The following is a 24,346-nucleotide window of genomic DNA, read 5'->3' as shown; positions in this document are numbered from 1 at the left end:
CTCTTCCAATTTAAAACCATTACCCCTTGTCCTGTCACTATACTTCCTGACAAAGAGTCCCTCTCCGGCTCTCCTGGAGGCTCCCTTCAGATACTGGAAGGCTGCTATGAGGTCTCCCCGGAGCCTTCTCTTCTCCAGGCTGAACAACCCCAGCTCTCTCAGCCTGTCTTCATAGGAGAGGTGCTCCAGCCCTCTGATCATCTTCGTGGCCTCTGCTGGGCCCGTTCCAACAGGTCCATGTCCTTCCTGCGTTGAGGACTCCAAAACTGGACACAGTACTCCAGGTGAGGTCTCACCAGAGCAGAGTAGAGGGGCAGAATCTCCCCCCTCGCCCTGCTGGCCACACTTCTTTTGATGCAGCCCAGGATGCGGTTGGCTTTCTGGGCTGCCAGCGCACGTTGCCAGCTCATGTTGAGCTTCTCATCCACCAACACCCCCAAGTTCTTCTCCTCAGAGCTGCTCTCCAGACATTCTCCACCCAACCTGTATTTGTGCCTGGGATTGCCACGTCCCAGGTGCAGGACCCTGCACTTGGCCTGGTTGAACTTCATGTGATTTGCACGAGCCTGCCTCTCCAGCCTGTCCAGGTCCCTCTGGATGGCATCCCTTCCCTCCAGCGTGTCAACCATGCCACCCAGCTTGGTGTTGTTGGCAAACTTGCTGAGCGTGCATTCAATCCCACCGTCTATGTCGCCAACAAAGATGTTGAACAGCACTGGTCCCAGTACCAACCCCTGAGGAACACCACTCGTCACTGGCCGCCAATTGGACATTGAACCATTGACCACAACCCTTTGAGTGCGGCCATCCAGCCGGTTCCTTATCCACCGAGTGGTCCATCCACTCGGTGGATACAGATACACTTGAGAAGTTATCTTCAACTCAAAGAGCACGGATTAAAGCAACCCTCTTCCCCAACACCCCAAAAATAATGTGAAATAGTGCTCTCTACCCGCCCCAGTGTTTAACTGCCCAGGAGCATTTGGTACAGAAAAGGTCACGAACAGCAAATTTACTACCTCTGATGGTTTTATTGGTCACAAGCAACGTTACAAAGCAGTTACACTGAATAATGCTGTCACAGTCATATCATGATGTGAGGTTGCTACAACACATTGAAAATTTCACACAGTGAAACTACTTTAGGGAAAAAAAAAAAAAAAAAAAATCATGCTTGTAACAGATCAAGAAAATACATTTGGTTAAAAATTAAAAAAATGGTCCCAGGATTTCAACCCTCTGAAATGGAAGTTAATGGAAAAGCTTCCACTGACTTCAAGCAGGCTTTGATTCCAGCCTCCGACATCCCCTGACCGAGCCTCTCTGCTCAGTCACAGGCTCTTCCTTCTTCTAACATCCTTGTGCGTGATGTATTTTCTTCTTTTTAAATGAAGAGAACATAAATGTGTAGCTGACTATGCCAAACGTTATACATACCAGAGCCAATTCGGGCTCATCAGCTTTAGAGGGAGCGGGAGAATTCCGAAGGTGATAGCACGTGTACTGGAAAAGGAGGGAGTTCCTGCACTCCTGAGTGCCCGTCAGCAGCTGTGTGTGGCCCGAAAGCTTCCAATTAAGCTCCTTCAGAGGAGTTTCTTTAGAATTTGCATCTGCCAGCGCCTGCATTCAAGATGGGTAACTGGAATTCGGATGATGTACCACTAAGAAAAGCTACAAACGCCACCAGGATCTGGTCATTTGCTGCCAACAGACAACTGTGGGTCATCTTCTGTAGTGATGAGATGCGCCAGTAGAAAAGATCATCTTACCAGCCTAAGGCAACAATCTGAGTGCAAAATTAGCTTTTCTCGACAATAACAGGATTTTAAAACCGCAGCTGACAAAAATCATGCACCAAATTGAGAAAGACATCTTTGTTTCCAGAAAGCAAAACTGTTTCATCAAATCTAAGTTTTGAGTCACTTAATTTTGAGCCACTTTTACTTGAAGTAAGATAATTACTTCTGGGAGCTCGGAGATCTTCCCCGATTAATTTCTTCTGATTTGCATGCAGGTGACAATATCCTGTACCTGCTTTCTTTGAGGACGCAGAGACAAGCAAATTGTGCATCAAATTCTCCTTCGGTGGTGGAGGCACCAGAGGGCAGCAACACACCAAGGCTTCCCAACCACCAGAATTCCTTCAGCCGGGTGGATTTTCCACCTTGGGGCAGTCCCAGTTAGCAGTCTCACTAACCTCAGTGTAGCTTCTTGCACCATAACGCCGCGTCGTTCTGTGAGACCCAAAGTTCAGAATGTAATTCGTGCTCCGAGGAAAACCAGAGTGGGAGGTGCTGCCGTTTATATTTCAACGGTCACCAAGAACGCAGTTATGTCCCAGAACTGTATTTGCCAATTATCTGTATTTTTGAAGTAGAATATCGCTCATAACCCATGCTTTATAAACTTCTCCCTCCCCAGTGTGTATAAAAGATAACATTTTTGTTCGTGTCTCAAGACTTTGATGCTCAAACGCCGTTAGCATTTAATAATGGACATGGTTCTACCACATTCAAGTGGGAATGACAGGAGCTGCCACCCTGTGTTACATACAGAGTCCATCAGAAGTCCCTGAGATACAAATATGGCACACACTCTCCTCCTTACTGGCATTTTGGTCAAGAGTTCTCAATAAATGTTCCAGCTTATTTAAAAAAAAAAAAAAAAAAAAAAGTGTTTTCATTAATTAAAAACAGTCTATTTACAAATCAGATGTGAAATGGATAACAACATTCCATAGGAAAAAAAAAAATCAGACAGTTTCAAAAGTTGGTAAATATGTTTTTAACTGTAAAATCTCAGTTACTGGCTGTTTTCTGTCTTGATAGAAGCTGAGTCCAGTAAGTAATTCTATATCTCTGATCCGAGCTGTGTGAAACTTCATTCTCTCTTCAACCCACGCGGACTCAGACTTGCCATCCTATTGGGAAAGAGGAGGGGAAAAGGTTTGTAAACCGTCTTATTTTTTTTTTCTGACATAAATTTAATCAATTATAAAACATCAAAATGTCTTTTGCTAAGTAGTAACTGGATTATACATAATTCTGAGCTTGGCTGAATTTAGTACTTGCTGTTACTTCCTCAAGTATAGAGAACTTGTAGCTGCACCAGTAGAAATTGGTGATAACAGGGAATGGCAGATGAGGTCCAGCATCTATCCACAGTTTTTATCTCTAGGATAAAACTATATATAACTGTGCCTGACTTGGGCAGTGACTGGTGTAATTCTTCACTTGTAAGAGAGGTCTACACGCTTCCCACCCTTGGTTCTGGTTTAGATGGGGTGTAGCTATGTGCGTTCCCACCACACTGCCAAGGTACCTGAAGTAGAAGCAACACCTGCGTCTTCTCCTTTTGGGTATGTGTTTGGCCTAGCACTGACCTTTCTTTGTGGTTGGCTCATCTTCTCCTAGAAGCTCTTCATCCTTCTCAGCTGTCGACTGGATATTTGCGCTCCAGAAGTCTACGTACGTGTCGCATTGATGGTCTCAACATACTCTGACTCTACCCCTCTCGCTCTTTGAACAGGGAAGTTCTATTTTCACCTTTGAGCATACACACAGGCTTTACCATAATTCTGTTTACAGAAATATCATCTTCTCTCTCAAGATGATTATGATAGACTGCCCAGTTTTTACAGTCTCTACATTCTTTAACTAGTTAATCACTGATAACCAAAGAAAACAAGCTCAAGCCTGACTTTCAGCTGTTCACTACTTACTGCACAGCTTTCACTGTTGTCTTCTCTGTGAGGCACAATGAAAGACAAGGCATCTAGAGACCCTTCACACTCCAGAGGCGTTTCAGAAGTATTTTTACAACTGGTCAGCACAATGAAGAAGTGAGTTGGAACTGGAACTTCTGAATCACCGGGGTGTCTGAAACAAAAGATCTTTCCGTAAATCCGCCAAATCGTACTTGCACGAGGAACAAATGACAGCAACGAGCTGTATTCTGGCATAGCAATTTTAGCGATCCACCGACTTAGCCCAAAGAAAGCTTAGACTTGCAAGGAAAACTCCAGATTACTGTTTTGTAAATCAAGTTTGGCTTGTAGGCTGGTCTAAGTTTGATGAGGTATAACAACAAACTGATTTATCGTAAAAACTTGTAAGAATCCAGAGCAGATGGAGAGTTCAGCCTGAGCCCAGGAAACCATAGAATCATAGAATGGTTTGGGTTGGAAGGGACCTTAAAGATCATCCAGTTCCAACCCCTTGCCATAGGCAGGGACACCTCCCACCAGACCAGGCTGATCAAAGCCCCATCCAGCCTGGCCTTGAACCCCTCCAGGGATGGGGCAGCCTCAGCTTCTCTGGGCAACCTGTTCCAGGGTCTCACCACCCTCACAGTGAACCATCTGCCTGCTGGTTTGAACCAATTTTGCTAATTAGTGTATAAGTGCTCACAACTTGGTAGTGGAACACTGCCAGCTCAGGAAGTATCACCTACAACATCAGGGATAAGCCCCTGCCTCGTCCCCTCCTGGAGGACAATGTCATAAGATTTCATGCTAGGGGACATTCCCCATGTGCAACAGCTTCTCTTACATGTCACCTTCAGGTTTTAGGATGACACACTCTCAGGGTGCATTTTCTCTTTGCACTTGTTGCTTATTTCATAGCTTTACACTTCTGTATGTGCTGAGGGCCATTTGACCGTCTCTGAATGGACATAACCTGCCAAGAGCCCATCTCCACAAGTTGCTTTCCTTGTGAAGATGGTAATACTTTATGACCGCTAATAGAGGAAAGAATCAAAGGACCAGAATGCAAAAGGTTCCCACCTTTTCACTTTTTCTGGGGTATCACAGAGCCCATCAGAGTCGTAATCAAACACAGGACCACTGACCACATTGACGCCGCTCCGTGCTGCAGCGTATTCAGGGAGCAGGTATTGATGGAAGTAGCTCCATAACACTGAAACACAGCAATGGAAGCGGGAAACATCATCTCCAAGATAGAAGCTGTTAATACAACTCTGCAGAGTTTCCAGCGGAATAGAAACAGACACGATAAACTATCAGGTTGGCCTGGCTACCTTGTACACCCACACCTATGAGCTGGGAAGTATCTGACCGATACGGTATTTTTAATTACAGTTAAGAGTTGACCACTATTCCATTAGAAAACAGGACATCTCTCTTATCCAGAGGAAGTGCCATAGTTATGCTTCTTTTTCACCAGGAATATGCTTAATCTCCCTCAGCCAACCATCTCGTGTTCCCTCTTATCCAGGTCTTCATACCTTTTCTACTAGAGACAGGATTATTTTCCCATTTCCTTAGTGATGGAGACCCTAGATTCCTGCCTGGAAACTCATCTAAGTTTAGAAGACATTCCTAAACTGGAAATGAATTTAACTCACGTAATTATATATGGTACCTGAGTTCTCTAGAAGATATTCAGTACAAAATCCTGTTTAGGTAGGAAAGTGCAAACAAAAGTGTCAGACATGAAATGCAGACACTTATACTGCGCTCCCATATAATGAGCCAGTTGATTAGGAATCATAAACTCACAAGGGTGGACCCTTTTCGCAAGAGCAATAATGCTATTTCAAGGAACTTTTCATCAAGGTAAGAAGCCCACAGTCAGGGGAGGTTTTATTTTACAGAGGCAGCTGAACAGGGATCATTTGCATGGTTTGGAAGCAAGCAAAAAATCCTTCTTTTATATTCAACTGTGCACACAAAATATGCATAAAAATAAAATACCTTTAAATGCAGGATACATTGGCACGATGTTGCTGGTAAGCAAGGCATCATAGTGTGGTTTCTTTGCATCTGTCATAATATCTAAAACAAAAAGCAATTCATTACTTGGATTTGTTCCTTTCAACTTGCATTTCCATGCTTTTAAAGATTGGTGTAATAACGTCACGGTGGAGCTGACCTAACTTGACTTTCCAAAGCTGGTGTGGGACTGTTACCTTCAGTCTGTGCTGCATCCCATCCAAAACAAATAATCTCAGGAGCAGCAGCAATTACATTTGTTAGATATACAGTGGACAAATTTCTGAGCTATTTAAAAAAAAAAAAAACAAACCAGAACAGGCTTTTGAATTGTGGGGAAAGGAATAAAATTCACTTTGTGGGTGTCATACCAACTTGTTCTGACTGCAGAATCTGGGCATAAAAATAGGAGCTCTACTGGAAGTTGGCAAATTATGCTTGATGTGGATGTTTAAACAAGTTACTACTCGGTATTTTATGCAGTAAAGTCAACGTAAAACACTTCCAAATCAGGTCAGCAACAGTTCACAAACAATTTAACCACTTGTAAATAGCTAAATATTTTGTAATATGTTTGAGAATCAGAGCTACGTTCTCCAGAGCAACACTGAGCTGCTTTCCTAAGGACCATGTGTGGCACACGCACAACAGTATATTTCAAACAGAAAATGAACTTATCAAGGCAGTTTTTTACTCGAAACACCCCTAAATTTTACTTTGGATAGTTCCAACTAACACCTGTTATACAAAGTGAATTTACAATGTACCAGCTTGCCGGACTCGACTCAAGGTTTACACGTTCCTTCCAGTTTCTTCTGTGAGACGCCACTTCGGAAACCCGATAAGTTCCAAAGCTCTCAGGAAGCACTCAGTGACCTTGGCCAAGCCACCAACTGCTGAAGTGCTTAACATGTTTTTCTTTCTTACGTGAACTGCAACAATTCAGCGACTGCTGATTCGTACTCTGATTAGTTATCGAGAACATCTATAAAAGAATACGCCTACCACATCACAAATTATTTCGATCAGACGTGCTGCACAGCGAAGGCAATGTACTCACTTGGAGGAGAAAGGAATCCGTAAGTTAGACGAGGGTGGTTGTTGTAAAACAAACACGTCTGGTTATGATTAAAAGAAATACGAGCATCCTTGTGCAAACAGCTGGAGGCATCTTCCGTAGCAGAAGCCCATTTGTCCTATTGAACAAGATGAAAATATCACTGGTAAAACAGACAGCTGACTTCCAATAATTCTCTCAGTGTGAGGGACCGCAGAACTCTAAATATTTTGCTGCAACTGCCTCTAATGGTGTGAAGGGATTTAACTAAGACACAATAATTATTCCTCTTTTGGCGGTGGAAAACAAGCCCTCCTGTCCATTTCGGAAATTTTGGAAATGAAGTGCACAGAACTGCAGAGTTTTGGTTGAGTTGAGAATAACATCGTCCAACAGGGAACCTGGAGGTGCCCATTAACCTGATCTACTGTGAAGGTACTTGTCCATTCAGGCTAGGAATCAGAGGCAGCCAGATGTGGCATTAGCCATCTCCCCCCACTGGGCCACTTGTTACAATAACTGGTTGCTTCATGCCACTAACCTCAAAATATTTAGGATCAAGCAAACCTTGTCAGAGTTTAGTTAATTATAAAAGTCATTATTTAAAACCTATGATTCCCAGATAATCAAACTAAAAAGCATCCTCTACTGTCCTAATTCCTTTTCAGCATGATGTGGCTTCTAAATTTTCTCTGAATGGGAAAGGCCAACTTGAAAAAACTTTTATTCACAAGATCAGTGCTCTGTGTGGACTTGTGCATCGTAGCACAGGGTTCAGGACAGCAAAGAGCAGGTTTATCTCCACCGACCTCTTTTTCTCCTTCCTCATCAGGATGATCTTCTGAGAGAAGGAAGACTATGTTTTCAAAGAGAAAGTCTGAGGCCAGACTTTAAGGACAGCACCAGCAGAACTGCTATAGCAGGACCTACGCTGCCAAGCTGGAAGCCAGCACAGACTCATAGTGCCTCTATATCAATGACAATGGGCTCCTTGCTTCTTGGTGGATCTGCTCACTCTGGAAGCAAAAATGCAGCTCACTCCAAAGAACAGGAAAGAGTCAAAGCCAATCCTCATCGACATCGGAAAGTGAAGAAAAGCTCACACAGAATTCTTCTTTTTCCTCTCACGTGGTTCTACTTAGCTCACAGAACCATAGAATGGTTTGGGTTGGAAGGGACCTTAAAGATCATCCAGTTCCAACCCCCTGCTCTGGGCAGGGACACCTCCCACCAGACCAGGTTGCTCAAAGCCCCATCCAGCCTGGCCTTGAACCCCTCCGGGAATGGGGCAGCTACAGCTTCTCTGGGCAACCTGTTCCAGTGTCTCACCACCCTCACAGCAAAGAATTTCTTCCTGAGATCTCATCTAAATCTCCCCTCTTTCAGTTTTAAACCGTTCCAACTTCTTCCTACTGCTCCACACTCCCTGATCAAGAGTCCCTCCTCATCTCCCTCGAGCCCCCTTTAGGCACTGGAAGGGGCTCTGAGGTCTCCCTGGAGCCTTTTCTTCTCCAGGCTGAACAACCCCAACTCTCTCAGCCTGCCTTCATAGGAGAGGTGCTCCAGCCCTCTGATCATCTTTGTGACCTCCTCAGGACCCTCTCCAACAGGTCCATGTCCTTACTGTGCTGGACTCCAGAGCTGGACGCAGCACTCCAGGTGAGGTCCCACCAGAGCAGAGCAGAGGGGCAGAATCCCCTCCCTGGCCCTGCTGGCCACGCTGCTGGGGATGCAGCCCAGGATGCGGTTGGCTTTCTGGGCTGCCAGCGCACGTTGCCAGCTCACGTTGAGCCAGCACAGTTCCCTGGGAGATACTATCAGGAGCAGATCTAAGAAGCGCTCAGGAATGACCATCGTTCAAAGCTTTTTACCTTTCAAGGTTGCTTCTAACATTTCTTCATGTACTTACATCTTCGTTAACGGTGTACGAACTCCAGAGAGGCATCCTGTAGTCCTTGCTGTACCCACTCACATAGCGGTGATGGTAGAGGAGGCAGTAATTGTGTCTCTTCTGCAGAACCCTGGGCCGTCCATAGGGCAAAGTGAGTTTCTCTGTCTTCTGAACTGCAGCAGAAATAGTGCTTGTTACATTTCAATCAATACTGGTTGTTAAGCACCTTCCTCTTTCATACAACCTACGGTTGCCCCAGTTTCCAATTGCCAAACAGAGAAGTCCAAGTAATAGAACAAAAAAAATTTCATTCTTATATCAAAGGTATAGTTTCTATGCTAAGGCAATAAATTATATGTCAAAGCCAGTATCGAGCAATCCTTTATACTTAAACAAATTAAGTTTGTAGTTAAAACAAAACATTTTGCCATTTAAAACAGGAGATGCATCTAAGTTGCAAAGTTAAAATCTTTGTTGACTTTGTGTTTCAATTTAAATACATAATGTGGGATCTGTGTCTATGCAACATTTAGATGGGACTGTAACCAATTGTGGTGATTTCAAATCTGCTGAGGGGACTATTTGAGTAGAAACCACAAAGTCATATGTACAAGTGACATTTAAAGGACTAAAAAAAAATATAGAGATCTAAAAAAAAAGATACAGTGAAGTTGGATTTTCGGATGTGCAAGGACTTGCTTTATGATGACAGCGAGTCACAAAACCTTCCTTCTCCCTCTCTCTCATGGACCGCAGCTCTTTGCATAAAGTTTGTACAGAAAAGATATCTCTAAATGTTTGATGTTTGATACTGCACAGGGCGTTGGCAGACCCTTCCCTAAGGCATTGCCAATTTATTGGCCAACAACTGCATCCAACGGAAGAGTGAAGATTTTCCTTTAAAATTGTGTCAAAAAGAAGCTTTGCGGGATCAGCAGAGGATAAGTCGTTAGACAAAAGCTGAAAAGTAAAGCAGAGTTAGCAAGAAAGTCCCTTTAGAGTCAATACCATTTATCTTAGAGAAAAAAACCCAAGTAGTAACAAAACAGAGTCATCAGAAACACGTGCTTTTGCAATCATCTGCTGCAGTCAAATGTCGGCAGCAAGTTTCAGTTTTTAACCCCTAAGGTAGACTTCAATTTCATCAAAACATCGAATACTCAAATTTTTGCCGACTGGAAACAAAGAAAAATAAGGTTTTCACGTTTTGAGTTCTCTGATATAAAATTAAAACTGAGGAAAACTTACACATTATAGAAATATTTTAAAATAACAAAAATATTACTTTGCTATTGAGAATGCCAGTATTTTCAATCATTACATGACCGGAATTATAAAGATGGCATCAAAGTATATTCTCCATTAAATAGGTCACTACCGTCCACAAATTCTGCAGAGCTACAATCTGAAGGCAACTGTTTTAAACAGGGCAAGAAATTGAGCAACGAATGCTGTGGGTTTTTTCCACAGTAATTCCACAACACAAAAAAACCCCGTGAAGGTTATAACATTTATTTCTCCATCCATGAGGGAAAAGGCAAACAATTCACATTATTTTTAATCAGGCTAAAAACGCAGTTAGTGTTTTGTTGTTCTTAGAGGCTGTCAAGGGATGACCATCAATGAGAGAATATGCAAACTCAGGTAACTGATAAAACTCTAAATAGTCTTAAAGAGCATCTAGGCTGGTTATTAGAATTCTTTCATCTGTGATATCAATCAGATATCAAAAGCATTAAGTGCTTAATTATTACAATGTATAAGGAAATTGCTGCTATTAAGACCAGAGCTAAGCTTTTAAAAAGATGCCCTGTCGTTAGTGGAAAAGATTCAAGAAAGCTCTATCTGCACTTTGTGCCAGGACAAACTACACAAACCAACAGAAGCCTTAAATTAGCCCTGAATGAGCAGCAAGTACTGGATCCTGCCTGTAACTGGCATTTAAGCCCAGTTCTTAATAGTGAGCTACAGTGGGGTGTTGCCAAATAGAGTTTATTTGCATAAGAAACAAGTTTTCATGAACACACACGAGGCAAGGTCTCTAATCAGCCCATTTTTCTTTTTGACAGCCCAATCACCTTGATTTCATCTTTTAAACTATTAGCACCAAGGGCTAACATTTCATTTTGACTGATGGTTTTCATGATTTACCTTCTTCGTGCTCAAAACAGTTTGTTTTGTTTTATGAGTCATGAGCACATCCACAGCCTTGCCAACTGCAGCTCAAACATGGCATGTCCAAAAAAAAAAAAAAAAGGAAATAAAGCATAAGGAAAACAAGCAAAAGCCTAAGACCACGTAACAACTCGACCACGTAAAATACCCCTTCTGCTTCATTAAAGTTGCCACCATCGGGAAGTCGGTATGTACAGGGATTTCTTATCAGATACTTCCCCATGCACCACTTTCACTTCCCATTCTGGAATTGATAGCACCGGAATTCTAGCACTGAAGTAATGGAATTCTCATTATTTCAGTGCTAGAAAATTCAAAAATATCAGATAATACATGTGTCATAAAGATGTATTATGTATGTATGTGTTATCTGTGTCTTTATGTATTTATGTGACATATTCTACATGTGTCTACATAAAGACACGTGTATAAGGATGAACATTTATTGGAGAACCAATAGTTTAGTAGGACTGTATTTGAAAAATGCCAGAACTATAGTCCCAGTGAGTTATTTCAAAGAAGAGGATTTTCACCATTTTATATTTTCAATAATTGTTACATTTCTGTTATAATTTTATATTACTATCTAAAGTTCTTACCTTCTGTTTCGGTGAGATTTAAACGCTGATTAAAATCTTTTATTGGCAAGCCCTATAAATACAAAGCAAAACCAGTCAGATTCTACTAAGTGTTCTACAAGCCCTCTACAACTACCTGAAAGGAGGGTGTAGAGAGGTGCCTGTTGGCCTCTTCTCCCAAGGGAATAATGACAGGACAAGAGGAAATGGTCTGAAGTTGGGGCAGGGGAGGTTTAGATTAGATATCAGGAAGAATTACTTTACCGAGAGAGTGGTCAGGCACTGGAACAGCCTGCCCAGGGAGGTGGTGGAGTCGCCATCCCTGGAGGTATTTAAGGAACATGTAGACATGGCGCTTCAGGGCATGCTCTAGTGCCCGAGATTGTTGGGTTGCGTCTGTTTGTGGGTGGGTGTGGTGTGGGGTTGTGGGTGTTTGTTTTGTGTGGGTTTGGTTTTTGTTTTGTTTTTTGGTGTTTGTTTTTTTGTTGGTGGTTTTTTTGGGTTTGGTTTTTTTTTTTTTTGTGGTTGGACTCGATGATCTCAAAAGTCCCTTCCAACCAAGAAGATTCTGTGATTCTATGATAAGCCATCACTACACTTGAAGTACCGAGAGTAACATCTGCCTTGCAAGTTACCCCTGTACAGAACTCACTGGTATCTACTGGAGAGAGGCTATGGAGTATTTGCAGAAACAAACTGGTTTTGTCACAAGTGTATCTACAGCCTTGAAAACCACAGCTCATACGCACAACACTCACAGGAGGGAAATTTCAACATCACAGAATCACAGAATGATACGGGGTTGGAAGGGACCTCTGGAGATCATCCAGTCCAACCCCCTGCCAGAGCAGGGTCACCCAGAGCAGGTCCCACAGGAACGTGTCCAGGCGGGTTTGGAATGTCTCCAGAGAAGGAGACTCCACCACCTCTCTGGGCAGCCTCTTCCAGGGCTCTGCCACCCTCACAGGAAAGAAGTTTCTCCTCATGTTTAGATGGAACTTCCCATGTTCAAGTTTGTGCCCATTACCTCTTGTCCTGTCACCGGGCACCAGTGGAAAAGACTGGCCCCATCCTCCTGACACCCACCCTTTGAGTATTTATAGGCGTTGATCAGATCCCTCCTCAGCCTTCTCTCCTCCAGACTAAAAAGGCCCAAGTTCCTCAGCCTTTCCTCATAAGGGAGATGCTCCAGGCCCCTCATCATCTTTGTAGCCCTCTGCTGTACCCTCTCCAGCAGTTCCCTGTAATAGAACTGGGGAGCCCAGAACTGGACCCAGTGCTCCAGATGGGGCCTCCCCAGGGCAGAGCAGAGGGGGAGGATGACCTCCCTCCACCTGCTGGTCACACTCTTCCTGATGCATGCCAGCAAGTGTGACATAATTAACATAATTTAATGACATAATGCGACATAATAACATAATTAAGCGAAGCAAGGAAGAACTGAATGATTTCCCCATCTACGGCATCTCCCAGGCTCTTTGGAGCTGAACATGACTCTACGTTTTTGCAGTTTGCTTACAAACACACAGATACAGGGCAGCACACACTAACCCCGGGCAAGATCTGATTTTGAAACCAATAGGAGGGGATTGCAAAATTAATGAGTAAAGATAAATACTGGAGAATGCAGAGTTACACTCTTTGAATACAACACAGACGGGGACTCCACAGCTTTAACCTTTTCAATGCTTACCCCTGTCCTGCAGGAGCAGCCGAGGCTCACGGAAAAGGCTCTCTGTCCCACCACGGAGCATTCGGAAGGATGGCTCGTTTCTTTGGGATGGTGCGGGGTGTAAACGGGGTTCCTTAAAAGGTGGTTTAGGCGCCCATGAGTTCCGTTGTTTGGGGCTGGTTTCAAATTGAGTAAATCTATGGGAGAATTCAAATGATATTGAAAACAGGATGAGAAAGACTGTAATACACTGCTTGGATTGTAATTACAATTATGGGTGAGTCAATAAAGCTGCAATGCTTGCTGCTCGTAACAGCCAAAAGGGAAAGCAATATAACCCTTTTAAAACAAAGCACACGTGCACTTATCTAGGGCTCAGGATGGTATTTTTCTGCTTGAAAAAAGAGACAGAACAAGCACAAAAAATGACAGAGTCTCACATCTGAGGGGAAGTGAACTTGCAGCGCCCAAACTTGCAGTGGGGGATAGAACGGGAATCTCAAACACATGAAGGTGCTGTCTACGTAACATTGAAGTGTTGGGGAATGCGTTTGGGGACTTTTAGTTTGGGTTTGGGGTTTTTTTGTGTTTTTTTTTTTTTTTTTAACTCTTTTTTAAATTACCTGGAAGAAACTAAATACATAAGCTTCAGTTAATAAGCGTCATTAAAGGGAAAAGCCATAAAAGAACCTTAGATAGAATGTCGGTTTCTGCTTGTCAATTAGGCCTAAAATGTTAAGCTTCAAAATTCTCAAAGGGGTCTAACCACAAAAACATCTCTACCCCACAAACACCTAAATCTCTGCTGTTAAAGTAGCTCAAACAACTAAAGGCTGCCTGCCACCAGTGCTCAGAAGCACTTCAGACACCTTCAAAATACTGAATACATCATGCTTAATCCTCGCTAGCATTCATAGATCTGTCATTCCTCCACTTAACTCATACTGAGTCTGTGAAATAACATGAACACCCTGGAGGTGTTCAAGACCAGGCTGGATGGGACTTTGAGCAACCTGGTCTGGTGGGAGGTGTCCCTGCCCAGGGCAGGGGGTTGGAACCGGATGATCTTTAAGGTCCCTTCCAACTCTAACCATTCTATGATTCTATGTTTTAAAAACAGAGCAGGAGATGAGACACACTTGTATCCAAAAGCTTGGTCTTTAGATCACTCACCTAGAGCACAGAGAGAGAGCTGAACTTCCCTTCCTACATGTGGTACTGAACACATTTCTCCCTGCACTCTGTCACTCAGATATTGTAACGTCACCCCCTCCAGATGAAGCTGTTTTGCTTTGGAAAGAAGAGTCAAACAATCCCTCTAATCCCAGCAGTCCCTGCTCCGACGAATACATCATACAAAGCAGTGAAAAAAACCAAATCGGAACCAGTCCTGGAACTCAGATCCCCACTTCAACAGCTAAATTCCATCGCTACATTCCTATTATTTCAAGTGGAGTATCCAGGAATTCACAACGCCCTGGAAATCCCCAAGTCTGGAGATCTGAATGACTTGGAAAACGTGAGTTGAAAATCCCCAATTCAGATAAGACAGTCAGTTGTATCTATCCGGTGCTCATGCTTCAAGTGCTGAGATGTTGGACAAATGGGAGACAGAATCTCTTCTCCCCCGGCAAGAAGGTGCAGTTGGGCATCTCTAAGAGAAATGCTAGAGCCCCAGATGACAACTGAAAGAAGATGCCTTTCTGCAGTACAAGGGCAAGGAGAAGATTGAGTAAGTCGTCTCACTTCATTTTCTACCTGAAAGTTCTTCTTCTAGGTCTCTCAAGACCAGGTTGGATGAGCAACCTGGTCTGGTGGGAGGTGTCCCTGCCCAGGGCAGGGGGTTGGAACGGGATGATCTTTAAGGTCCCTTCCAACCCAAACCATTCTATGATTCTATAGCCGAGTGATTAATCTGATAAAGCCTCTAGTTAGACATGAGAGAGATATCCCTTCTTCTTGATGGTGGAGAGACGGCAAAATAGTTAGTTTTAGTAACGGTGAGTCAAAGCTCCAGCTGTGGAGCAGCCAGAGGAACACACAGAGTAACCAGCGGAAGGGAGAGACACAGGGTGATCTGACCACTAGATCCTAAACAGCCATTAGTCATTTAGAAGCTGGACCTTTCTCAGTGAAACAAACAGCTTTTTATTTGTGAGAATCAGCAGCGAGTCTTTAGGACAAATTTCTAAAGGACACTTAAAAATCTGTTATTAGAAAATTTGCAATGCCCCAAAGATGCTGTATTTTACGGAACAAAGATGAGCCCGTCGATTGCACTTACCGCACATTAAATTATATACTTCAATGTTTTCAAATGGATCCACTTGAGAGCGAAACTTGAATCCTGGTCCAAAGCCAATAAAGATAGCCTGGAATTTACAGAGAAAAGCAAAGTGGGACTCTGTTTAAGACAAGCTGAAATGGAAAAACATCTCCATACTCAAGAGGGCATTTTCTTTCAGGAACTTAATCTTTACCAATATAGTATGGATCAATTCAAAAGCACGTTTTTCTTAAAAAAAAGTGAACGTGTAAGAATAATTTTAAGAAGTAGTAAAAGAGTATTAGGAAACCCAGTTTTGTCTCATTGTTGCCTTTGGCCATTTATGAAGTCCCTTGCTCTTCTCTGCTGTTGAAGAAGTTACATTCATTTTCTTAGATAATTTAAGAGATTTAATGGACACGTTGAGCCAAAATAACCATCACATTTCATGCCCTGTAAACAATTGGGAAGCTTTTAACTTCAGGCTATAAAAACATCTGTTGGTAGCAATGTTTTAAATGGTTTAAGGAATGGCAAGATCTTGGGCTTCTGCGTCTGGTCTGCAGCTGCTCTTCTTGCACCACTTCCTGAGCTCTCCTGGCACAAGCTGTTGTGCAGCCAGAGAATGAACCTGATCCAGGAACACAGCCAGCTCAAAAGAACTTCTGAATTCTTTTATTTTTTCCTGCTGGCTCTTTTCCTTCTGGTTCAGTTCCCCGACCTACTTAAGGCCGCAGCCACGCAAAGCCTGCACCAGCAGAGAGCGGGGTTCGCTGTAGGAATAAGAACAAGAAGGCAACGGCAGCAAATGCTTCAACTCAACTGCTGCCCAAAAGATTGTTTTTAAACTTACCCCAAGATACTCAGCTTGTTTTTAATGAAGTGGAACAGATTGCACCCATCTAGGGTATCAAGATACCAAATGAGCGATGGATGTTTTCTGCTCTATAGCATCTTCCTGGGTAAGATCTCAAAGCTCTTTGCAAACAATGCAATTGTCTCAGATTTCGTAGCTGTGTGGCAAAAATAGAGGCTAAAAACTCGACTCTTTTTTTTTTTTTTTAAATTAAGTCATTCTGCAACTGTTGATATTAAAATCTATAATGACTTACTCAACAAGCCTCATTTGACCAGATGAGGCAGGAACATGCTACCTTCTTTCTGTTGGATGAGGTAATTAAAGAGTATGACATTTATGCCGCTATAATGTTAGCCACAAAAGGATAAATTATATCTGGTTTAAGACCAGTTAGGGATGCTACGAACTGACAATCCCAAATTGGGAAAAAAGTTTGAATAGAGTCAACCTACTGAAAAAAATTTACACAGTCCAAGTGGAGCAGAGAAGAGACTACGTGGACCACGTAGGTCTTTTCATAAAACTTGTTTTCATTAATTTTTTGAATACAGGGCTCTCTCTTTATAGATGTGTTTATACATATTCACTGCAATAGTACCGAGTACCTCACAACTGTTAGCGGATTTTATCCTGAAAATAGCTTTTTGAAATGAAAACTATTGCCTTTCGTTTTATTGGTAGTGGAAACTAAAGCAGAAGATGGGTTAAGTGACCTCCCCAAATTAGATGGAGCTCAGCTGACTAAGGATCTGATTTCCTGTTTCCCTGTGACTCTTTCCAATTCTCATTAAAGAGAAGAATTTCATGACTCTCTTTCTTTTAAACATAAGAATGACATCAATAAACAACCATCACAAATTCAGTGGAAGGCCCCCAAGGTGGTTGAGGGGCTGAAGCTCTTGCTTCAGGGGACAGGGAGGGACAGGGCTTGCTCAGCATGGAGAAGAGACTGCTTCAGGTGGACCTAACAGAGGCTCCAGAGTACCTACAATGAAGTCATCAAGGAGACAGAGACACTCAGTGCTACAGTAAGAGGTAGAGAGACAACAGGCATAAATTGAAACTGGAAAGGTTCTGGCTGGCTGTAACTAAATGCATCTACACCAGGAGGACAGTCAGGCAGTGGAATGGGTTGGTTAGAAATTGTGGAGCCTCTGCCCTTGACATTTTTCAACTGCATAAAGCCCTGTGTAACCTGTCCTGATCTCACAACTGACTCTGTTTTGAGTTGGAGGTGGGTCTAGAGACCTCCCAAGGTGTCTTACGATCTGAATTCTCTTAAGATCTACGATTATTGTATTTAAGGATTTGAGGACCTAAGTTTTCTCTTTTGCTGCTTTTAATGTTACAACACCACAACTTGGCACAACTTTATACTCTTACCAGCACAGTGAAATCTCTGGGGTAACTCCTGTTGGGTTTTTGCCCAACTCTTACGACAATGGAATCCCACCCTGTGGGGATTACCCAGCACACCACAACAGCAATCCTACAAATGCTCATTTTCTTTAACTGCAGATGAAATAATGTCATAGATCTTAAAAAAAAAAAAAAAACAAACTACCTCAACATCCAGCAAACACAACATTCAAAATATAGGAGGAGTTAAAAATAAAAGCCAGTGTAAGTTTAAGTCTCACCTGCATACTGGGGAAGCGATTGTCCGAGCCATGGAATCCACCTGTGCAGCTTTTAATCTCAAGCGGTTTCCTGTTAAAAATGCGTATAAATCACACTTTACAAATCATATCAGTACGAAATACATTCAGCGATGCATTGTTTACTTGCCTATTTAAAGATTCTTAGAGGCTTGTCCATAGGAAATAGAAAGTCTTTAAGCTTTGGAAGGGAATGCCTTTAAAATCAGAATGGTAATTTTCTCCACAAACGTTATCCCTTTGGAATTCTCAAGTGTCCAAATCAAGTCAAATATCCGACAACATATGAACAAAATGTTTGTTCTCAGGACAACAGATTTTTCACTTCACTGTCATTTTGGTAACAGAACTTTCCAGTACTTTATATAAGTAGATTCTTAAGATTTGATTTGTTTATTTTTTAATAAACACTCTAATGTAATTTAGAGCATTCGGCTGGGCATCTTACAGTCTCCTGAAACCAAATTTCCATATCCAACATACGCCAGGTCCATACCTATTATTTAAAAGCGTACAGTTCCAGTAACCCCCAACCCGGTTTGCACAACTTGCACACGATTACGGTGTTGTACAACAGGACTTACTGAACACACGGACTGAAAAACTCTTTCGTGATGGAAGCCCTGGAGCATCACAGAGGTGTTCAAAATTATATTATTAGATCTGATGCCATTGTACTGGGAGTTGTAAATTCACTGGTCAGAACACGTAAGGTAATTAACCGTAGGCTCATTAAGTTCAGTATCTGCCAGCGGATCGCTCACAAGCCTGATTCAACATGCTATGTTTTCGCGGCTCATTTTGGAAATCCCTAAAGCATGGCAAGATGGGCTGAAGTATCTGACAAAGAGGACCTTGGTTTCTAGCACTTGTGTCCCAAAACCTGCCACTACCTGCATACTTGGCAGGGAGGGCATCTACAGATGCCAGTTTAAAATTGAGCCTCCTCAGATGAGCAAAAACTGTAAAGAAAAGCTTGTATTGATTCTTTGCAGTGTCCCTTTGCTAGGACAAACAAGAACACCACACTCCAATAGCTGTCACTGAACTCTAAGCATCCGGAAGAGAAAAAGCTATGGGAAACCAAGAAATTATTTGCTGCATAACCAAGTACTGAAAACTGTACCTTACCTCGCAAGCTGCCACTGGGAGTCTAAATAGAAGTGCAATGGTTCAATCCGGTCATTATAGGAATAATGGAAACGCTTGGGTAGCAGCTGCTTCAGATACGGTTTGAAAGGCTGATTTGGTTCTATGCACTGAAAGGTTTAAATGAAAATTTAAAAGGTACATTTCACCAAACTTTTGCTTATGTCACGCACAGTTCTTATAAAGCACCTCTACTGCAAAGAGTCTGCAAGAACTTCCACTAAGGACAACGGGACTCCACCAGGTTTGGAGTCATATGATCTGGGACATAAATATTAATAACTATTTTAATAACAAATACTGACTGGTTTTGCACTCAATAATTATTAGAAGAGTATAAATATTGGATTATGGACATAAGTTATTCTTTTTTTTTTTTTTTCTTATAGCCTACATTTGTACAGAACCAAGTAATACTGCTTAGAATTAATTAAGAATTACATTGAGACATGAACATCATGACACTTTCACAAGTGGTAGGAGACTACCCAGTGCAGTGATTCTACAGCTCTGTAATACAGAAAGTAACAGATATTCATAGGGTTTTTTAGATTGGTCACTCAGGGAGAAATAGATTTTTCCACCAGCTAAGATCCATTAATGATTTAAAAACAAAATAATAAAAACACACCCACAACCACACAAGAAAACCCCTCAACTATAATATTGATATTTTTGAATAGTGAAGTCATCTATAAAACAGCATCGCTCTCACCGACAGCGGTGCCTGCACAACTCACAGGCAAACAGTCTGTGGTGCAGGGATGAGAACAGAAGCCAGGTACAGAGCAGAAAAGTAAATTTCTTAAACTGGAACTGGCAAAAAAGACCAATATCCTTGCTCACAGCTGTTTATCAAAAAGGCATGAGCAAGAAAATCTTATGCTTGTCCAGAAGGTGGAGCTGAGCTGTACATTGGCTTGGTTCTCAACCAGTATGGTCCAGATACACGAGTTCTCCAGTTTGAAAAGCAACATCATACAGCAGTAGATAAGAGTTAGTGAAAAGAAATGAAAACAAAACCATAGTTAATGCTCAACCGCAGACACCTGCCTCAACTTTGACCCTACCCTCCCCTGCAAGGAATTACTTTTATTGTTGTTGTTAAGTGTATAGCATATGGAAGGTCACCGATTCAAAGTCCAGGGGCTCTGTAAGTAGCCCAACAAACAGCTGATGCTATAAAATGCCTGTACATGTCAGCAGAGTAGAAATTAAGGTAGAACAACAAATAAGATGACACTTACTGTGAGGTTTCTGACAATGCCTTCATAATTAACTGGAAGAATCATATGTAAGAATTAGTCACCTAAGTTTAAAAAAAATCAGATGTAAAATGAAAGCATTCCCATCACATAATATAATTAGTTCAGTTTCAAAAAAAAAATCTGGCCATAAGAAATTATTTTTCCAGAATGAAAGCCACAGGGAGCAAAACAAATCACTAAACTGTCAAGCTATTGCTTTTATGAAATTTTAGTTCACAGTCTCTCCTTCCCTTGCTTACTTATTTACAGCTTTAAAATGTTAAACTATATTGGCCACAGTTAGAAAAATAACCCAAGAAGGAGATTTTCACAGAAGAGGCAACTCAACGCTGTGCTAATCAAGCTGGATTTTGCCTGCTTGCTAATAAACTTCTAAGGAAAAAAAGAAACGAATGCAACTGTCAGGGCAGCGGCTTTATCTGGCAAGCATCCTTCCAAGGACAGCCAAGCGCGAGCTGGCTGCGGTTCAGCCGCGCGGACTCAGGCCAAAAGGGACCATTACATCATTGGGTTTGACATTTTGTCCAAAAACAGGCCCATTACGTTTCGCGCAGCTCCTCTGTCCCGAGTCCCATATCCAAGGCTGGACTAAAGTACAGAAAGGATTATGCTGGCGAGGGAATCGTTAATAATTCCTGCAAATATATATATATATATGTATATGAGCGGCACTGCAGAGACAGCTACGCTATTTCCTGAAAACACTGCACGTGTCAGAAGCAGGAGATACTCTGCTTTTCCTCTTCCTGCACTCGTTTCTCCAGGGAGAACCTGGAACTGCTTTTGACTCCCACGTTCTCCAAGGAAACATTTACAACAGTTTAGAATAGCATCAAGTAATGGAATAAACAGGGGTTGAGGCCTACGGCTTTTAAAGGGCATGGAGAACAACAATCTAGATAGAAAAAAAACCCCCACACCTAAGAAACACGAAGGAAGCACCTGCATCCAACATTAAAAAGTACCCAAAACTCCAGGCATTAAATGTTCACCTAAAATGAGCCTGCATAGTGAATCAAAGTTTGAAATTTGTAAGCATTCATTGATTTATTTTTTTTTTTTACTCAGGTTTATTATCTCACTTATGCTTATTTGCAGTTTACTCAACTGCTGTCAGGCCATCGGACCATTTTTTAATAACTAGGAAATACAATACTCAAAATAATATGCAAAAAGATAGTAACAGTTTAACATTCCTTTAAGACAGGAATATAGCAAATTTATACATAAACTGGTAAATCAGGAAATGAGGTGAGACGTGAGGAGGGGATTTTTGGGCCATCTTGAGCAGCAAAGATCTGATTCAGAGGAATGCCAGGCACAAAGTATTTGCAGTTGGTCAATCCGAGGCAGCCCAAAAAAGCAATCTGTGGGATTCAAACACACTTTCACGGTCCTTAAAAACACAAGTGCACTACTTGGTATTTCCTCTTCACCATTATCCAGTTTGTCCCCAGTTGACCTTCGCTCGGGTTTATCAATGGACTATGCGGATCCTATGTTTGTAATCATAAAGTACAAATGCGTATAACCAAGTAACAAAAATTAGTTTAGCAATTACATACAAGAGAAATACTCATCTGGAACATTATTAGGTCTTAGGCGAGCTGCAGGACCAGGTACTATTATGAAATCTTGAACATCATCCAGGTAGCTGTTCAGATAGGCTGTTTTTCTGCAGCTCCCTGCTTCCATCCCTGCAAAAGGAAGGAAATTTTATTTGAAATTGGGAATATCCACGTAGAGCCTTGCTGAGGAGACGCGTAACTCAAGTTGTAGAAGTCAGAAATGTAATTTCTCAGGTCTTTTTAATCAGCAACCCCAAGACATCTGACCCAAGGAGACCACAATACCCATGTACGGAAGAAAACAAAACATTAGATATACGGAATCAGCCATTTCCTCAGCCGAGAAAGACATTCTCATTGAATAAATAGACAAATTTTCTTCTCTGAAGGGAAAGAAATCTTATAAGCCTAAGAACAGCCAGACAAAATATTCATTTAGCCCAATACCCCCTACTTAATAGTGTTCAGTAACATGTCTAGAGAAATACCCAATAAGCACAGCAACTACAGACTGATCTTACACCCAGGGCTCCTTACCAGTTTCCAGAAGTCAAAAGGATTCGAACTCTTAATAATTTTTGATAGGTTTACCCTCCATTAATTTAGAAAATAATTTTTAAACCTGTATAGGTATTTGCCTTGGCTTATCCCCGGTGGCAATGAGTTCTCCAGGTCAATTTTATGCTCATGGAAAAGTGCTTATATTTTGTTTGTCAGGAAAAGAAGCAGAAAAAAAAAATATTGCTAAAATACATAACTGATTATAGAAATAATTCCAGAAATATAGAAAAGCTATTACAGAAATAAATCAAAGTTTCATATTCATAGCCTTCTAATAATGGATAAGGGAACTGAGAACTGAAAAGAAGATATGGCTTGAATTTTGACTTCATAATTTCGCAAACTATTGCTGTGCAGTTAATAGAATAAAATTATATCTATTTTTTACAATTCATATTTTTATTCTATTTCTTTTATTGACTGGCAATGATCACAAGAGGAACTAGGAATAAAATATGAAAGTTATTTAATCCCTCTTCGTGTTCTCCACTTCTTCCCCTCCCTCATAAAATAATCTGATTCTCACCTACTGATTATCTCTTACACTATCTTGATAATACAAAACATAATTTCTAGGTATCAGCTGCTTTGTTAACCTTGCCAGAAACATGCAAGTATAAACTCAGAACATTATAAAAACAGCTTTTCAAAATTCTGATATATTTTATAAAATCGAATTTACCGTGATCTGATATAAAAATAATATTCAGGCATTTATGCAAGTTCATTTGCTTGAGACCATCCATCAGCATCCCCACTACGTTGTCCACTCTCTGTAATGCCATAATGACCTGCAGGACAAAAATAAGAGTGTAAAGTAAGTGTTAATCGCTTTAATTAAAAAACAATTTATTTCAAGGGAAAGTGAATAAATTTAAACTGTAACAGTATGTGCTAATGAAAATCAAGGAGGTCTTCTTATAGACCACCCCACGCCCAGATTATAGCCCGTGAGGGTGGGTTTAAAGCCTGAAATTGAGGAAGTTTCCTTATAGCAGCCTTGCAATATCTACAGGGGCTCCAGGAGAGATGGGGAGGGACTCTTCATCAGGGAGGGGAGCAGTAGGAAGAAGTTGGAATGGTTTAAAACTGAAAGAGGGAAGATTTAGATGAGATCTCAGGAGGAAACCCTTTGCTGTGAGGGTGGTGAGACACTGGAACAGGTTGCCCAGAGAAGCTGTGGCTGCCCCATCCCTGGAGGGGTTCAAGGCCAGGCTGGATGGGGCTTTGAGCAACCTGGTCTGGTGGGAGGTGTCCCTGCCCAGGGCAGGGGGTTGGAACTGGATGATGTCTAAGGTCGCTTCCAACCCAAACCATTCTATGAAGTTTGTTGCATTACCAGGGACACAACCGAGGACAACAGAGCACAAGCCTAAGGGGGCAGATGCTGGTGGGAGAATACCAGAGGGCTGAAGAGAATAGAGGAAGCTAAACTGGTGGAACTTTTCCTCAAAATCCCTGTTGGGAGAGGCTCCAGACCAAACTGCCCTTAAAATTGTGACTGGAGAACACAGAACTCAGAACACACTAGTTTAAAGGAACTGAAAAAGCCAAGGAAGGAGCTCCCAGTCCAGCACGGTTTGTGATGGGGGGCTCTGACACTCAAGCTCACTTGTGTGGGTACAGCCACTGCGGCTACTTGTAAATACTCTTTAAGTAAACAAAAGAAAAAAGTATTTTTAAATGAAGTGATTCTGTTACCTCATTGAACTACTCACAAAAGCTACCTTGCTTTGAGTGACCAAAGATCAGACGCTCCTGTTGTCTCTTTATTCTTACCCAGTGAGAGATTCTACCTTCTAAAATATATTTTACCTTTTGAAAAGTACATTTTACCTTCTTAAAGTCCATCATTCCTAAGGAGACTACGGACAAAGCCTCAGGGTCTTCCCCTCCAGGGCATTCCTGAC

The 24,346-nt window shown here is 41.9% G+C and overlaps 1 protein-coding gene across 1 annotated transcript in view; it reads right to left on the bottom strand.

The window, feature by feature from the left end:
* Positions 1–1,014: 1,014 nt before the first annotated feature.
* The window catches only part of ENPP1 (ectonucleotide pyrophosphatase/phosphodiesterase 1), a 64,688-nt gene continuing 41,356 nt past the window's right edge, over positions 1,015–24,346 (bottom strand). Inside the window, exons 12-25 of the mRNA XM_074144506.1 lie at positions 23,119–23,227; positions 21,873–22,004; positions 20,287–20,318; positions 19,022–19,149; positions 17,873–17,942; positions 15,392–15,479; positions 13,129–13,304; positions 11,457–11,508; positions 8,701–8,843; positions 6,795–6,930; positions 5,717–5,797; positions 4,787–4,919; positions 3,722–3,878; positions 1,015–2,920 (exon numbers count right to left, since the gene is read on the bottom strand). Of these exons, the coding sequence (XP_074000607.1) occupies positions 2,753–2,920; positions 3,722–3,878; positions 4,787–4,919; positions 5,717–5,797; positions 6,795–6,930; positions 8,701–8,843; positions 11,457–11,508; positions 13,129–13,304; positions 15,392–15,479; positions 17,873–17,942; positions 19,022–19,149; positions 20,287–20,318; positions 21,873–22,004; positions 23,119–23,227 (1,605 nt within the window). The 3' untranslated portion in view covers positions 1,015–2,752. The remainder of the gene's footprint in view (positions 2,921–3,721; positions 3,879–4,786; positions 4,920–5,716; positions 5,798–6,794; positions 6,931–8,700; positions 8,844–11,456; positions 11,509–13,128; positions 13,305–15,391; positions 15,480–17,872; positions 17,943–19,021; positions 19,150–20,286; positions 20,319–21,872; positions 22,005–23,118; positions 23,228–24,346) is intronic.

This window comes from Numenius arquata, chromosome 2, assembly GCF_964106895.1.
Source record: "Numenius arquata chromosome 2, bNumArq3.hap1.1, whole genome shotgun sequence".
NCBI lineage: Eukaryota > Metazoa > Chordata > Aves > Charadriiformes > Scolopacidae > Numenius > Numenius arquata.
The sequence above is the reverse complement of the archived record's forward strand: the minus strand, read 5'-3'. Positions and strand labels throughout refer to the sequence as shown.